Genomic DNA, 17536 nt, shown 5'->3' with positions numbered 1-17536 from the left:
AGGCCGGGCAGGGGGAGGGAGAGAAATGGGGGGGAGGGGGAAGGGAAAGGGTAGTGGGTGAGGGGCTGTGGGGACCGCTGGGCCGAGTCCCCGGCCTGTCTGCGCTGCTTTAGGGCGGCTGCCTGTGTTGCCCGGGACGAGCCAGCCCCCTGCCTCGCGGGCGTCGGGCCTGCGGCAGAAGGGAGCCCTGAGGCTGCACAAGCTTGGCTCGGGGAAGCAGACCCGAGCTGCTGCCTCCATTTTGTTTCCTGCTCAGCTTGGTCTGTGGTGGTGGTGGTGTGGGTTTGGGGTGCGGCCGGGCAGGGGGTTCACCTGCGGCCGCGCCTGCTCGGGGCCTGAGGCCTCGAAGACCCCAGCCCAAGCCCCCAGGTGAGCCCCGCGGTAGGAGGGGGGTTGCATTGGCTTCGGGCCGAGCCGAGCGGGCTGAGGGCAGGTGCCCAGTGGATGGGGAGACGGGCTGTAACCTAAGATGGAGGTCGGGACTGACGCGGGCCCGAGCGGGGCTGGCTGGGCGGTCGGACAGGCCTCAGCCGGGCCAGGTGCCGCCGGGGTTGGGGCTCGAGTTGGGTAGGGTGCAGGAGCCGTGTGCAGCTCGGGGCCGGCGCAGCGCCCCGAGGTAGGCTAGGGGATCTGAGTGCCACCCACGACGCCCGCAGGCCCAGACACTCCGGGAAGGCGCGCGAGGCCCCTGGGGAGCCTGCCTCAGGCCCCGCCCGGGCAGCCCGGCCGGCCCGTAGGCCCGGGCCGCGAGCGGGCGCGCAAGGGGAGGGGAGGGGGCGGCAGCGGCGGCTCCGCTGATTGGGCGGCGCGCTCGCGAGCCCGACTTCACCCGCCCTGAACCCCGAAGAGTGAGGCGAGGGAGCGCGCGCGCGGTGGGGGAAGGGGTGCGCGCGCACTCGGTGCCCCAGCCGCACGCGGGCCGGCGCGAGGCCCTGGGTCGCACGCGCCGCCGCGGGGGCGCGCGCGGTGGGGGTGTGAGGAGGAGGAGGCGGCAGCGGAATAGGCCGGGGCAGGTCGCGCTCGCTGCCTTCTCCCCTGAAGAGAGACGCGGGGGGAGGGGGGTGCGGCGAGCGGCTCCGCTCTCTCCCTAAGGCTCCGCTCGCGCCCCAGTGTAATGAGGGTCACCCCCTCCCCCCAGCCGGCCCGGGAGGGGGGCGCGGGGCACGGTAACTAGTGCGCTGGGGTGGGTGGCGGGCAGGCGCGAGGAGGAGGGAGGAGGTGGCCGGGCGGGGAAGATGGTGGTGGCCGTGAGGTGAGGGGTGCGGGGGAGGGCCGGGCGCGGCGCGGTGTTGGTGGCCCGCGGCGTTGTAGCCGTGGGCCCCCCTCCCCCTCCATCACTACCAGCCGGGCTCAGGCCTAGCCGGCCGGGCCGCCGCGAACTTCCTCCCGGCGCGGCCCGTGCCCCGCCGGTCTCCCGCGCGCACCTCGGCCTCCGCCTCCCCTCAGGTAGCCGGCTGGTGGGCGCGGGGCCGACGGCCCTCCTGCAGCAAACTTTGCTTGCTGCTTAATATTGATGAGTGCGATCGGCTTGGCCAGGAGGTGCTGCCGCGACTGCGGGAAGGAGCGCGGCCCGGGCAGGCGGCGGCGGCGGCGGCGTCGGCAGCAGCCATGTTTGTCAAGCTGTAGCAGCTGCTGCTGCCCTGACTCGGCTTCACCGGCTGCCTCCGTTTCTCTCCCCCTGCCGCGTCCCGGCCTCTGGGCCTTGCAGCCGTGGACCGAACAGTCCTGCAGTCTGGACGGCGAGGTTCGGGGTGCACCCGCTTCGGCCGACTCGCCTGCGGCCTGGGCACGGTCGCTGCAAGGGCTTCGGCGCCGGCTGGGCGCAGGGTGCAGCGCTATTGTGACCGCTGCGCTGGAGCGAGCCAGGAAGGGGGGGGGTAACGTTTTTGTGCAGCGTCCGGGACCCCCCTCGAACCCTACAGCCCCCTCCCTTTTGGAGATCCGGCCGCTGGACCCCCCCCCCTCAGCGGGGGATGGGGAGGACGATTTCTGTTTGAGATTTAGGAATTTCTACTGCCAAAGGGATTTTAATTTTAGTTCAGCCCAACTGTCCACCAGTCTGCAGTGCAGGAAAAAGGGACGGGCTGTTTGCATGTGGCAAGATCTGCCCAGCTCCGGGAAGATGGAGTTTGCGGAGGCTCGCCGAGGCCATTTTTCCATCGTCAGCTGGGGAACTTTTTCCGCCCATGGAAGTGCCGCAGAAAGGCATCGAGGCCACTAGGCCTTGAAAAGTGTCTGCCATTTTGAAGATCAGAGTCAAATGGCCTGTAAACTCCGATTAATTGCTGTTTTTGGATTCCAGGTTGATGCTGGCGCAGGATGGATCAGACCTGTGAACTATCTAGAAGAAATTGTCTGCTGCCCTTTTCCAATCCAGTGAATTTAGATGCCCCTGAAGACAAGGACAGCCCTTTCGGTAATGGTCAATCCAATTTTTCTGAGCCACTTAATGGGTGTACTATGCAGTTATCGACTGCCAGTGGAACATCCCAAAATGCTTATGGACAAGATTCTCCATCTTGTTACATTCCACTGCGGAGACTACAGGATTTGGCCTCCATGATCAATGTAGAGTATGTAAATGGGTCTGCTGATGGATCAGAATCCTTTCAAGACCCTGAAAAAAGTGATTCAAGAGCTCAGTCGCCAGTTGTTTGCACTTCCTTGAGTCCTGGTGGTCCAACAGCACTTGCTATGAAACAGGAACCCTCTTGTAATAACTCCCCTGAACTCCAGGTAAAAGTAACAAAGACTATCAAGAATGGCTTTCTGCACTTTGAGAATTTTACTTGTGTGGACGATGCAGATGTAGATTCTGAAATGGACCCAGAACAGCCAGTCACAGAGGATGAGAGTATAGAGGAGATCTTTGAGGAAACTCAGACCAATGCCACCTGCAATTATGAGCCTAAATCAGAGAATGGTGTAGACGTGGCCATGGGAAATGAACAAGACAGCACATCAGAGAGTAGACACGGTGCAGTCAAATCGCCATTCTTGCCATTAGCTCCTCAGACTGAAACACAGAAAAATAAGCAAAGAAATGAAGTGGACGGCAGCAATGAAAAAGCAGCCCTTCTCCCAGCCCCCTTTTCACTAGGAGATACAAACGTTACCATAGAAGAGCAATTAAACTCAATAAATTTATCTTTTCAGGATGATCCAGACTCCAGTACCAGTACATTAGGAAACATGCTAGAATTACCTGGAACTTCATCATCATCTACTTCACAGGAATTACCATTTGTAAGCAGTTTTTGGTACAACTTAAATATATACATAAATGTATATATACAGGCAACTTAAAGGGAAATGTAACTAATTGGTTTTTGGTTGCTTATCAGTTCACAGCTGAGAGCCTATTACTAATGATAGGCTTTTGGGGGAAATTTTACTTTGATTTTTAAATTTATCTGTTGTAACAGTTTGGTTCTTTTCAGATTTTTCCGGTTAAGTTTCCATTGAGGACTGCCTAAGAGTTAAAACTTCAAGGGCATTTGATTGAGTTCAGATTTAATTTTTCAAATGGAGGTATACAGTTGTTTAGGTTTTTTTTTGTTCTTGTTTTTTTTCTTTAAATGCTTTGGCTTGCTGGTATCATGAGCACAGGTGAACCAATTAATTTCCTGGAGTCCTTTTTTTAACACAAGGCATGGCTTATTTTTTTAGCTGATGGAGTGACTCTTGCTTCAGTTTGGAGTACATTTTGGGTACAAATTGAAAGTAGCTAAGATGAGGAGACCTTCTTGGACATCAGTCAAAATTTAAATTAGGCCAGTTTTTCTGAACTACTTGTTGTGAAGGTATAGCATCCTATGCTTTAGGTAAATGCCACCATCAGAGCCTTGACCTTTTTTGAGCCTTTTCTGGTTTTTAGTTTGGAACTTAATGTATGTATACGGGGGTGTGGTATGTGTACGTGTGAAGAAATAGAAGAACTAATTTCAGTTGTTACTTGGTAGTGCTGTGTACTATAAATGATAAAGGTCCTTTTTTGAAATTTTGTAGAATTTCTTGATCAGTTAGAATGATCAGTTGACTTCTTTTAGTCTCAGTTTCATCATCTTTTTTTTAAATTTAAGATTTTATTTATTTGACAGATAGAGATCACAAGTAGACAGAGGCAGGCAGAGAAAGAGAGGAGGAAGCAGGCTCCCTGCTGAGCAGAGAGCCCCATGTGTGTTTCGATCCCAGATCCTGGGGATCTTGACCTGAGCCTAAGGCAGTGGCTTTACCCACTGAGCCACTCAGGCACCCCGAGTTTCATCATCTTTAAAATCAAATTTCTTAGTTGTTAAAAGATAGCCCTCAGCTTTAAATACTTGATTCTAATTTTGTTTTCTTCCTAGATGAATTGTTAGATCATCTGTAATGTCACCACAGAGGATCTCCCCACTTCCTGATGACTCTGAATCTTTAAAGATTTAATCAAAAAATTTTATGGGGTGGTCGTTTTGGGTGCATTAAACATTCACTTTATCATAGAGACTTGATAGCCTTGATGTTCTTTAAAGTCACAAGAATGCGGGTGTGTCACTTTTGTTTGTTGATTCATTTATGAAATATGCTTTAGTACTTCTTGGTTTCTTAACCTGGCAGTTGCAGATTTAAAAAATTTGTTTTGGTAGTTATCTTTTTTGTTTTGTTTTGTTTTGGTAGTTATCTTGAGTCTGTATTGTCCTAGGTATTTTTTAGGGTTGATAGGCTATATTGGTAACCTATTGGCAGCTTAGACAAACCCTTTTCCTTGGGTTCACGTTGAAATTATTTTATGTGTATAGTTTTGCCTTTGTATTTACATAAAACCCTAGATCTGACAGTAGAAATAGATAATTTTCTAGAAGCATATATATAGAAATATAAATCTGTTGTTTCTCATCAAAAGAGATGTCAGTGGGGTATTGGCTCATTTATAAACAGTTGAAAATATTGGAGCCTATAGACAATATGTTAGGTATCTAAACTGGGAATTAGAAAACCTGTATAAGTAGAATTTTTTTTTTTCCTGGCAGGAAGTCTAAATTGCTTAAAGACTTTATGGGCTTGAAGAGGCAAGTAACCTGTTTATTTTAGGCCTTTGGTTTAAGGTTGTGGATGCAATGTGTAGCTTTGATTTTTGCCTTTGATATTTTTTAACTGAAGATTTGAAAAAGTCAAATCAGTCTGAGAATGCAGATTCTGAACAATATAGCTTGGGAAAGGTGTAATTAAAAATAATTCTATATGGGGCGCCTGGGTGGCTCAGTGGGTTAAGCCACTGCCTTCAGCTCAGGTCATGATCTCGGGGTCCTGAGATCGAGTCCCGCATCAGGCTCTCTGCTCCGCAGGGAGCCTGCTTCTCTCTCTCTCTCTCTCTCTCTCTCTCTCTCTCTCTCGGCCTGCCTCTCTGTCTGCTTGTGATCTCTCTCTGTCAAATAAATAAATAAAATCTTAAAAAAAAAATTCTATATGGTCACACACTTAATACATACAGACCATTCACAGTTGATACATTGATATAGCAGGTATAGATTTTATGCTCAGGGCTAGAAATTTTATTTTTTTTAAGATTTACTTTTTTTTTTCTTTTTGGAGAGAGAGCGCATAAGTGAGCACGAGTGAGCTCACGGGCAGAGAGGCTGAGGAAGAGGGAGAGAAATCCTAAGCAGACCCAGCACTGAGCATGGAGCCCAACGCAGGGCTTAATCTCACAACCTGAGATCGTGACCTGAGCTGAAACCAAGAGAGTCACTCAACTGACTGAGCCACCCAGGCTCCTCAGGGCTGGAAATTTTAAGAAAATCATTAGCAAATGCTATTTCTCCTTTTGTTCTGTCTGATATTATGATAGAATAAGATTCTCTTGCGGAACAGTAAGAATAGTTACTAGGATTATATACTCCCTGTCTAGAATTAGAGAAAGACACGTGATTCAAGATTATATTGTTTGTTGTTTGGTATATCTAGCTATAAGCAGACTGTTTGTGTCCTGTCATAAGTAAGCAGCCTCATCATTTTCTCCTTATGTGCTTTTTTTTTTTTTAAGATTTTATTTATTTGCGAGAGAAAGAGAGAGCACGGGTAGGAGGGAGGGGCAGAGGGAGATGTAGACAACCCGCTGAGCAGGGACCCTGACTTGGATCTCTATGCCAGGACTCCAGGATCATGACCTGACTGGAAGGCAGACACATAACCACCTGAGCCACTCAGGCTCCCCCACCTTATGTGCTTTTGAGTTACTTTGTCTGATTATAGTGATGTGAAATGACTGTCATAGTTAATAGTCCTGACTGGATGCTTTTGTATTTGATTGGGTGTACAGTGCTTCATAATATGTAGGTGTTTGATAAAATATTGAAGGAAAGTTGGTCCCAGCGCTGCAAGTTTAAACAGGCAATAACTTACAGCTTATTAAATGCTTTGGCCTATATTGTCTCACTGGGTCTTCATAGCCTTGTTGTAAAAAGGGATGTCATAAATGACATAGGTCTTCCTTCAAGGCACTTGAGATTATTAGAGACAAGACTAAAACCCTTGACATCAGAATTATCTCAGTACTCTTGGTTTTTCTGTAGTGACTTCTGATCGTCTCTGACATTCTCCTGGGCCTGGTTTACTCATTAGGCTGATTTGTAGCAGTTGTTTGTTTTCTACTCTTACCTTAGGTATTTTATAGAGATTTTATACTATGGTAGTATCCATGAATTTAGGGATATTCAAAACTCTTAGGATGTAGCTAGCTCAGGCTTGTCTGATGTATATATTATATTCTATTTAAAGAAGATCCCAGGGGCACCTGGGTGGCTCAGTGGGTTAAGCCTCTGCCTTTGGCTCAGGTCATGATCTCAGGGTCCTGGGATCGAGTCCCGCATCGGGCTCTCTGCTCGGCAGCGAGCCTGCTTCCCTCTCTCTCTCTGCCTGCCTCTCTGTCTGCTTGTGATCTCTCTGTCAAATAAATAAAATCTTTAAAAAAAAATAAAAAAAAAATAAAGAAGATCCCTGAAAATGAATCCACTTAAATGGGGACAAATATTTCATAATGAGAAAATGGTTTACTTAAATTAAGAATTATGAAAGTAAATTTTTTTTAAAAGATTTTATTTATTTATTTGACAGAGAGAGAGATCACAAGTAGGCAGAGAGGCAGGCAGAGAGAGAGGAAAGGAAGCAGGCTCCCTGCGGAGCAGAGAGCCTGACGCGGGGATTGATCCCAGAACCCTGGGACTGTGACCTGAGCCGAAGGCAGAGGTTTTAATCCACTGAGCCACCCAGGCACCCCATGAAAGTAAATTTTTTTGAAGATTTATCTATTTGACAGAGAGAGAGAGAGCACTAGTAGGCAGAGCGGCAGGCAGAAGGATGGGGAGAAACAGGCTCAGAACTACTGAGCAGGGAGCCTGATGTGCGTCTTAATCCTAGGACCCCAGACTCATGACCTGAGACGAAGGCAGCTGCTTAAGCGACTGAGCCACCCTGGTGCGCCAAAAATAAATTTTTTAGACCTCTATCAAAACTTCGGTTATGATGACAGCTGTTTATTATAATAAGGCAAGAATCAAATAGATTAAAAGACATATTGTCCAGGGAAATTTTACAATAGAGAGATGGTATACTTTATTTTGTTTTACTCTCATCATGATCATAAAGAGGGTAAATTTTTGTAAAATACTCAAGGACTTAAACGGTTTTAGTAAGGTTCTCTTTTAGAAATGTAGGCTCTGGAAAATTTCAAGCATGTACCAAATTAAGAGAGAACGGTAGAAATTCCCATGTACATACCCAGTTTAAAAAATATCTGATATTTTATCAATCTTGTTTTATCTTCCCTCTGTTGCTGTTCACTTACACTTCTTAATCCTTTGATGTTTATCATGTCACTCTTTTTTTTTTTTTTAAAAAAGATTTTATTTATTTGGCAGAGAGAGAGATCACAAATAGGCAGAGAGACAGGCAGAGAGAGGGGGAAGCAGGCTCCCTGCTGAGCAGAGAGCCTGATGCGGGGGTTCAATTCCAGGACCCTCGGATCATGACCTGAGCTGAAGGCAGAGGCTTTAACCCACTGAACCACTCAGGTGCCCTATCATGTCACTCTTTGAAGCTCCTTCCTATTATCGTCAGCTGTCATTTATTTAGTGGTCGACCTGGATTATCCTTTCCTTGCCTGTAATCAAAATGGTTTTTCTTTATTTACATTGACTTCAAGAAACACAGCATCTTGGGGTGCCTTAATCTTAAGAAAAAAACAGCATCTTTTCACCAGATTTCTTTGCAGTTTTAATTGTAACTGGTAGTATAATATTAGTTCTTTCATTAGGTGGAGATAGATACTATATTGTTCATAGGAAGATATTTGAATGGAGACTTTATTTATTTATTTTTTAAAGATTTTATTTATTTGACAGACAGAGAAGCAGGCAGAGAGAGAGGAGGAAGCAGGCTCCCTGCTGAGCAGAGAGCCCGATGCGGGGCTCGATCCCGGGACCCTGGGATCATGACCTGAGCCGAAGGCAGAGGCTTAACCCACTGAGCCACCCAGGCGCCCCGAGACTTTATTTATTTAAAGATGTTTTAATTTATTTGACAGAGAGATACAGTGAGAGAGGGAGCACAATCAGGGGGGTGGGAGAGAGAGAAGCAGGCTTCCCACTGAGCAGGGAGCCCAGTGGAGGACTCGATCCCAGAACCCCAGGATCATGACCTGAGCTGAAGGCAGACACTGAACGACTGAGCCACCCAGACTCCCCTGGAGATTAAAAAAGGTTTACCTTTTTCTTAGACAGCAAGCACACACCTCCTTGTGCAGGTGGGGAGAGGGAGAGAGAGAAAATCTCAAGTAGACTCCCCTCTGTGCTTAGAGAAGCCTGACTTGTGGCTGGATCTCATGACCCTGAAATCCTGACCTGAACTGATAGCAAGAGTGGGATGTGTAACTGACTGGGCCATCCAGGTACCCCTGAATGGAGACGTTTTTGCCATTTAAAAATAGATATTTTTGGGGTACCTGAGTGGCTCAGTCATTAAGCATCTGCCTTCGGCTCAGGTCATGATCCCAGGTCCTGGATTTGAGAACCCCTCTTTGGGCTTCTTGCTCAGCAGGAAGCCTGCTTCTCCCTCTCCCACTCCCCCAGCTTGTGTTCCCTCTCATACTGTGTCTCTCTGTCAAATAAATAAATAAAATCTTAAAAAAAAAAATAGATATTTTGTGGGCACCTGCCTCAGTTGGTTAAGTGTCTGCTTTCAGCTCAGGTCATAATCCTAGGGTCCTGGGATAGAGCCTCATGTCAGGCTTCCTGGTCAGTGGGAGCCTGCTGCTTTCTCTCTTCCCCACTCATGCTCTCTCTCTCAATATGTCTGTCTGTCTCTCTCATATAAATAAATGAAATCCTTTAAAAATACATAAAAAGAGGTATTTTGGTGTTGTAACAATCCCCTACTTAAAATCTTGGGGATTCATAAAGTACTCAAAAATCACCCCCTATACTGAGTTGTATGTTGTGGATTATTAAGTGGTTAAAGAGTTGAGTGGAAAGATGAGTGACACCTAGAGACGTCAAGGCTTCAGGGAAGAAGTAGAATTTAAATTGGTCTTGGTTGAGTTTGGTTAGGTTTAGAAATGTATTTTGGATGTGGAGAATTAAATGAACATAATATTTTCAGGGGGTATTTGTTGGGGTTGACTGGGTAGCATGAATGTAGTCAGGTAATAGGGCCTAGAAATTTGGACTGTGACATTTACTCTTAAAGTGATAGGATTGGGAGCCAGCAAGGGATTTTAGCTGAGAAGTGATATGATGAAATCTGTGTTTGGAAAACAGGCTGGGGAAGAGTAGAAGCAGCGTTAGGATGCAGGAGTCTGTTGGAGTTGTAATTAAAATTTAGTCTTGGGCAGAATCAGCAGTAGAAAGAAAGTGGGCGGGGGGTATAGTCCAAAAGATTATTTCAGGGGAGGGAAATGGGCAGTCCTTTTGGGTGGCCTGGATTGGAGGCAAAATTGGAGTCTGCATTTGAGGAAAGGAGAGGTGAGTGCAGATAATATGTAAGGCTTTTGTTGGTGCCTGAGACAATGATTCCTTAGGGACTCTCTTCCTCTGCTCTCATCATTGCAGCAATTCTCTACTTTTTCCTTTCCTGTCTCAGAAGAAAATAGATCCTATCTCCATGCCTCTCAGGTTCTACTGACTCCTTCTTTGCTGGAGGACCCTGTGTTACTCATTATTCTTTCCTCTTTTTCTCTGGAGTCTTTATTCTCTCTCTCTTTTTTAAAGATTTTATTTATTCATTTGATAGAGAGATACACAGTGAGAGAGGAAATACAGCAGGGGGAGTGAGAGAGGGAGAAGCAGAGTTCCTGCTGAGCAGGGAGCCCAATGTGGGGCTTGACGGAGGGCTTGATCCCAGGACCCTGGGATTGTGACCTGAGCCTAAGGCAGACCCTTAACTACTGAGCCACCCAGGTGCCCCTACCTAATACATCGCTTTTTCTGCCTAAAAATGGGATGACATCTTCCTATTCTAAAGGAAAAATGTGTGTATCCTATAATCTCTCCAATGATCTTTCCCCTTTGTGGTGAATTTCTTTAAAGAGTTATCTACTTTGTTTACCTCTCCTTAATGCTCTGTGAATTGGCTTTTATATATATCCTCCTGTCTGCTGTATCTGTTCTTTTATAAGTCACAGATGACACTTCAATACTGTATTAGATTTGGCAGCATTTGACTACCACTCCTTTAAACTATCCTTTGACTGCTTGCTCTCTTTTCTTCCTCTTTCATTTTCCAGTCTCATACACTTACATGTATTCACTTTACTGCTACTCTGCTGTGTGAAAATGCTCTTGACCTGACTTCTCAGCTTCAGACCAAGAAATTCTAGTCACTATAACCCACCTTCTCTTCCACCTGTATCATACTCACGTTCAAACCTGTCCCTTATATTGCCAGACATGCATTTTCTGTGTTAATGATGGCATCATCCTCCTGTTCATTTCAAGGGTGGAACTTTGGAGTAACTTACTCATTTACGTGATCAAACCACATTTAAGTGCTTCCTCTATGCCAGGGGCTGCTAGTATTAAAAAAAGAAAAGGGAAGACATAGTCTGTTTTTTTTTTTTTTTTTTTTTTTTTTTAAAGATTTTGTTTATTTTTATTTGACAGAGAGAGATCACAAGTAGACAGAGAGGCAGGCAGAGAGAGAGAGAGGGAAGCAGGCTCGCCGCTGAGCAGAGAGCCCGATGCGGGACTCGATCCCAGGACCCTGAGATCATGACCCGAGCCGAAGGCAGCGGCTTAAACCACTGAGATTTTATTTCTTTATTTGACAGAGAGAGAGATCACAAGTAGGCAGAGAGGCGGGCAGAGAGAGGGGTAAGAAGGCTCCCTGCCGAGCAGAGAGCCCGATGCAGGACTCGATCCCAGGACCCTGAGACTATGACCGGAGCCGAAGGCAGAGGTTTAACCCATTGAGCACCCGGGCGCCCCCGTAGTCTGTGTTTTTAGGGAACTTTACTGTTTAAGGAAGACAAATGTGAACAGTGACAATACAGAATACTAAGTGGTCTAATAGGTGTTAGTGATACAGCAGTGTGGCATGTCTGGAGTAATCAGGAAGAACTTCACAGAGGGGTTGTTATATGTAATTGAGCAGAGACATGACGGTAAGAGGGAATAATATATACAAATGCCAAGAAAGTCTTTGATAGGAATCTGGGGAGGAGTGGGTTTGTCAGGAGGCAGAGTATAAAGATAGGCCTTGTATGCCATCCTCAAAGTGAACTTTTTTTATTTTTATTTTTTAAGATTTTATTTATTTATATGACAGACAGAGACCACAAGTAGGCAGAGATACAGGCAGAGAGAGAGGAAGCAGGCTCCCTGCTGAGCAGAGAGCCCAATGTGGGGCTCAATCCCAGGACCCTGAGACCACGACCCGAGCTGAAGGCAGAGGCTTCAACCCACTGAGCCACCCAGGCGCCCCTGAACTTTTAAAAAAAAAATAATTTATTTATTTGACAGAGATCACAAGTAGGCAGAGAGGCGGGCAGAGAGAGAGGAAGAAGTAGGCTCCCTGCTGAGCAGAGAGCCTGATGTGGGGCTCGATCCCAGGACTCTGAGATCGTGACCTGAGCCGAAGGCAGAGGCTTAACCCGCTGAGCCACCCAGGCGCCCCAAAGTGAAATTTTTTAAAGTTGGTTTTTTTTTTTTAATTTTTTAAAAAGATTTTCTTTCTTTATTTGACAGAGATCACAAGTAGGCAGAGAGGCAGACGGGGTGGGGGGAAGCAGGCTCCCTGCTGAGCAGAGAGCCTGATGCGGGGCTCCATCCCAGGACCCCGGGATCATGACCTGAGCTGAAGGCAGAGGCTTGAACCCACTGAACCAGGCAGGCGCCCCTGAAGGTTTTTTTTTTTTTAAGCTTTTTAAAATACTGATTTATTTGAGAGAGAGAGAGAGAGAGAGCATGCCCTCCAGTGTGCACATGCTCACATGAGTCAGGGGAGGGGCAAAGGAAGAGGGACAAGCAGACTCCCTGCTGAACAGGGATCCTGACCTGGGGCTTTATTGCAGAACTCTGAGATCATAACCTGAGCGGAAGTTGGGTGCTTGACTGACTGAGGTACCCAGGCATCACTTTTTTACAATTAATTTTAGATTTAAGTGGTCTCTATACCCAACATGGGGCTTGAACTTCGGACTGCCTGCCAGGTGCCCTATTATGGGATTTCTAATTTATACAAATTCTCCATTTTTCATTTCTTCATTTCCATTTTACTATGAGGCTTTACCGCCCATCTTCATATAGTTTTTCTTTCCAGTCTCTCTTACCCAAAATTACCTTTGACTTTGAAGATAAGAAATCCTAGGTCCCTGGTTAAAGTTTTACCTTCAACAAATACCTCACCTTCCCCCCCCCCCCCCCCCCCCCCGATTTGCCTAACATATAATTAGGCCCATGGACCCTTTCCTGACTTTCTGAAATCTCATATGCTATACCCATGGTGCCCTGGGTTTAGCCAGTCTGCACTATTAATGGTGGTTTGCTTTATACTTACCCATGGCTCGTGCCTTTATCTTCCTGGTCTGATTCATCTTTGCATGTTAACAGTATGTAACATGGTGCTTTCTTTCTTTATTTATTTTTTAAGATTTTATTTATTTATTTGACAGACAGCACAAGTAGACAGAGAGTCAGGCAGAGAGAGAGGAGGAAGCAGGCTCCCCGTGGAGCAGAGAGCCCGATGCGGGGCTCGATCCCAGGACCCTGGGATCATGACCTGAGCCGAAGACAGAGGCTTTAACCCACTGAGCCACCCAGGCGCCCCAACATGGTGCTTTCTTTGTAGTGACTCAGTCAAAGAAAGAGTGGATCGTACAGTGGTACAAGTTGGGAGAGGAGTAAATTTTAGTAGGAAGGTGATGAGTGGACTCTGTATACCAAATTTCAGAACTTAAGAGTTGGTTTATTTTATTTCTTTATTTCTTTATTTTTTACTTTATGTCCTCATGCACTCAATTTCAAAGGCCCTTGAATTTGAGCTCCCTAATATTTTTTATCTCTCTAATATCGTTCATTTTTCTCACCGTTCTGAGAGACTTTTAATTGTGGTTGTTAAATCATAATGGTTTTGTTGAACAGATACCAAGTGTGTATTGTGCTTCCAGTTTAGTTGGAGAAGTCCCTTTAGTCTCTGAGGCGCAGTTGCTAATCTCTAAACTGGGGCTAGTCCCTTACTTACAGGGTTGGTTGAGAGTGTGCAACAAAATAATTTATGTGAAGCAGCTTGATGGTGTTGGTTCTGAAGTAGGTGCTCAGTAAATGATGCCGTTATTATTATATGCCAAGAACTAAAAACATACTTGGAAGAGTTAGTCATGAATTTTGAGAAATATATCTACATTTTTGCTTTTTTCTCTATTCTTCGAAATATCTCTGCTTTAACTTGCTAGATTAAGGACATTAATCTGTTTCTGTTTAATAATCAGGATTTTACCCATTTTTGCTTGGGAACCAGAATTTAATGTGCAGTAGGATCAGGATCTTTCTGTACTCCATCTCTTAAGTGTTATAATTTTATTACATTATTGCATTTTTGCTGGTTGTCCTTTGTCATTGCTGTGTATTTAAACGTTGAATCTCTATCCCCTGGTTTTCACGGGAATCCATTGAAAGAAGATCCCATCTCTTTTGTGGTGGTAGGTTTTATTTTCATTGAATGATTGTTTCTTTAACTTTTTTAATGTCTCAAGTGTAGCCTTTTGAAGAAATTTAACATTTAGTTAGAAAAGTAATAAATAGGGGAATGTGGGTGGCTTAGTCGATTAAATGTCTGACTCTTGATCTCAGTTCAGGTTTTGATCTCAGGGTCTTGAGTTTAAGCCCCATGTTGGGCTCCACACTGGGTGTGGAGCCTACTTTAAAAAAAGGGGGGGGGGGTGCCTGGGTGGCTCAGTGGGTTGGGCCTCTGCCTTCGGCTCAGGTCATGATCTCAGGATCCTGGGATCAAGCCTCTAGTCAGGCTATCTGCTCAGCAGGGAGCCTACTTCCTCCTCTCTCTCTGCCTGCCTGCTTGTGATCTCTCTCTCTCTCTCTCTGTGTCAAGCAGATAAATAAAATCTTTATGGAAAAAAAAAAGGGAAAAGAAAGGTAGGGAAAAGAAAGGTAATGAGATATCATGGATCATGGTAAAAAAAGCAAACTTAAAAATGGAATGTAAAAGTCTCTTTGTATCACCCCTCATATTCCTCATTTGCACTTGATGTCCTATTAGAATTTTCTCTATATATGTACCTTTTAAAAATATTTTGGTAATGTAAATGGCCTGAATATGTATTACTCAATACCTTTGTTAATATGTTAAGAGGTTTTTTTTTTTAAGATTTCATTTATTTGACAGAGAGAGAGAGAGATCACAAGTAGGCAGAGCAGCAGACAGAGAGGGAGGGGGGAAGCAGTCTTCCCGCTGAGCAGAGAGCCTGACGAGGGGCTCGATCCCAGGACCCTAAGATCATGACCCGAGCGGAAGACAGAGGCCCAACCCACTGAGCCACCCAGGTGCCGCTATTATTGAAATTTTTACTGAGATAAATGTAGGTTTACAATTTTAAGAAATAATAAAAAGCGATCTCATATATTTCGCCTGGTTTTGCAATGCTAATGTTTTGTGAAGACGTCTAATATTATAACGAGGATATTGATGTTGTTGTAATCCACCAATCTTGTTCAGGTGTCCCAGTTTTTGTTTTTAATGTTACTGTTTTTTTTTTTTTTTCCAAAAGGAAGTTCCATATTTCTAAAAAGACCTGTACCAGATGTCTCCAGTTATACCTGTCCTTCTATGTAATGCATAATATATACAATATATATATTAAGTTTCCTACATTTTTCTCACCTGTATAGGTTCATATATGTACCACCACAGTCAAGATACTGAATAGTTTTAACACCACAGGATCTTTCCTCTGGCCCTATTGTGTCATATCCATCTCCTTTCTTGAAGCTCCTCCTCCAGTCTTTGCTAACTACTAAATCTGTCCTTCGTAAGATTTTATTTCAAAAATGTTTCATAAATGGTATCATACAGTATATAGTTTTTGGGATTTCGTTTTTTCACTTATATATGTAAGTCCCTGGAGGGGACCCTGGAGGCTCATTAGTTTAAGTGTATCAATATTTTATTTCTTTTTATTACTAAGTAGGATTCCATAGATCCTGGATATACCACAGCTTAACCATGGACCTGTTAAAGGACATCTGGCCTTATTCCAGCTTTTGGCTTTTATTTTATTTTTTTAATTTTTATTTTTTTAAAGATTTTATTTATTTATTTGACAGAGATCACAAGTCGGCAGAGAGAGAGAGAGAGAGAGAAGGAAGCAGGCTCCCTGCCGAGCAGAGAGCCGGATGTGGGACTCCATCCCAGGACCCTGGGATCATGACCTGAGCTGAAGGCAGAGGCTTTAACACACTGAGCCAACCAGGCGCCCCAGCTTTTGGCTTTTAGAAGTAAAAGTGCTATGAACATTTGTATACAGATTTTGTCTAAACATAAGTTTTCATTTTTCTGGGATAAATTTTTGCCCCAGAGTTATAATTGTTGAATTGTATGGTAGTGACATGTTTAGTTTTATAAGAAGCTGTCAAGTTGATATCTAGAGTGAATGTATCATTTACATTCTCACCAGCACTGTATGAGTGATGCAGTTCTCTGCATCATTGTTACCATTTGGTGTTGTCATTATTATTTTTTCTTTTTAAGATTTTTTTTTTTCTTTATTTGGCAGAGAGAGAGATACAGTGAGAGAACACAAGCAGGGGGAGAGGGAGAAGCAGGCTTCCCAGTCGAGCAGGGAGTCTGATGCAGGGCTTGATCCCAGGACCCTGGGATTATGATCTGAGCCAAAAGTAGATGCTTAATGACTGAGCCATCCATGTGCCCCTTCTTTTTGGTTGTTTGTTTTCTTTTTTCAAAGATTTCTATTTATTTGACAGAGAGACACAGCAAGAGAGGGAATATAAGAAGCAGGAGTGGGAGAGGGAGAAGCAGGCCTCCCATCAAGCAGGGAGCCAATGTTGGGCTCGATCCCAGGATGCTGGTGACATCCCTGAGCCGAAGCAGATGCTCAAAACTGAGCCACCCAGGCATCTCTCTTCTTTTTGATTTTTAAAATTTTTATTTTATTATTATTATTATTTATATTTTATTTATTTATTTTACAGAGAGAGAGAGGTCACAAGTAGGCAGAGAGGCAGGCAGAGAGAGAGGGAGAAACAAGCTCCTCACTGAGCAGAGAGCCTGATGCGGGGCTCGATCCCAGGACCCTGAGATCATGACCTGAGCCGAAGGCAGAGGCTTAAACTACTGAGCCACCCAGGCGCCCCTTAAAATTTTTATTTTTAAGTAATTTTTACATTCTCGATGGGGCTTGAACTTAGAACCACAGAGATCAAGGAGTCACACATTCTATCAGCTGAGCCAGTCAGGTGCCCTTTTTTCTTTTTCTCATTCATTCATTGATTCATTCATTCCTTTCTAGTGTAATTAATACACAAGTGGTGTATTAGTTTCAGGTGTACAGTATAATGATTCAGCAGTTCCTTTTTTTTTTTTTTTTTTTAAAGTAAAGATTCTGCTTATTTCGAGAGAGGGCGAGTGTACATGAGCCAGTGAAGAGGGGAGGGTGAGAAGGAAAAGGAGAGAGAATCTCAAGCAGATTCCATACTGAGTGCAGGGCCCTAGGCAAGCTCCATCCATCCACCATGAGATCATGACCTGAGCTGAAATCAAGATTCTGACGATTAACTGATTGAGCCAGTCAGGCGCCCCTAATAATTCAACAATTCCACACATTACTGCTCATTATAAGTGTACTCTTAATCTCCTTAATCCATTTTACCCATTCCCCCCCCCCCAATATTCCTTCTGGTAACCATCAATTTGTTCTATTTAAGAGTCTAGTCTTGGGGCGCCTGGGTGGCTCAGTGGGTTAAAGCCTCTGCCTTCGGCTCAGATCATGATCCCAGGATCCTGGGATCAAGCCCCACATCGGGCTCTCTGCTCC

At 45.0% G+C, this 17536-nt stretch overlaps 1 protein-coding gene across 6 annotated transcripts in view; it reads left to right on the top strand.

Annotated features, from left to right (window-relative positions):
- Positions 1 to 294: 294 nt before the first annotated feature.
- NSD1 (nuclear receptor binding SET domain protein 1) overlaps positions 295 to 17536 on the top strand; it is a 157705-nt gene continuing 140463 nt past the window's right edge. Inside the window, exons 1-3 of one of the 6 annotated variants that reach the window (XM_045999047.1) lie at positions 300 to 369; positions 2303 to 2416; positions 3157 to 3246. In XM_045999047.1, the coding sequence (XP_045855003.1) occupies positions 2387 to 2416; positions 3157 to 3246 (120 nt within the window). In that variant the 5' untranslated portion in view covers positions 300 to 369; positions 2303 to 2386. Of the gene's footprint in view, positions 370 to 881; positions 1167 to 1199; positions 1447 to 2302; positions 3247 to 17536 lie in introns of those variants that run through there. The other 5 variants (XM_045999045.1, XM_045999046.1, XM_045999043.1 and 2 more) reach the window with 5 other exon arrangements.

The sequence above is a fragment of the Meles meles genome, chromosome 3 (assembly GCF_922984935.1).
Source record: "Meles meles chromosome 3, mMelMel3.1 paternal haplotype, whole genome shotgun sequence".
Taxonomy (NCBI): Eukaryota; Metazoa; Chordata; class Mammalia; order Carnivora; family Mustelidae; genus Meles; species Meles meles.
Note: the sequence above shows the minus strand (reverse complement) of the source record. Positions and strands in the feature narration are given on the sequence as shown.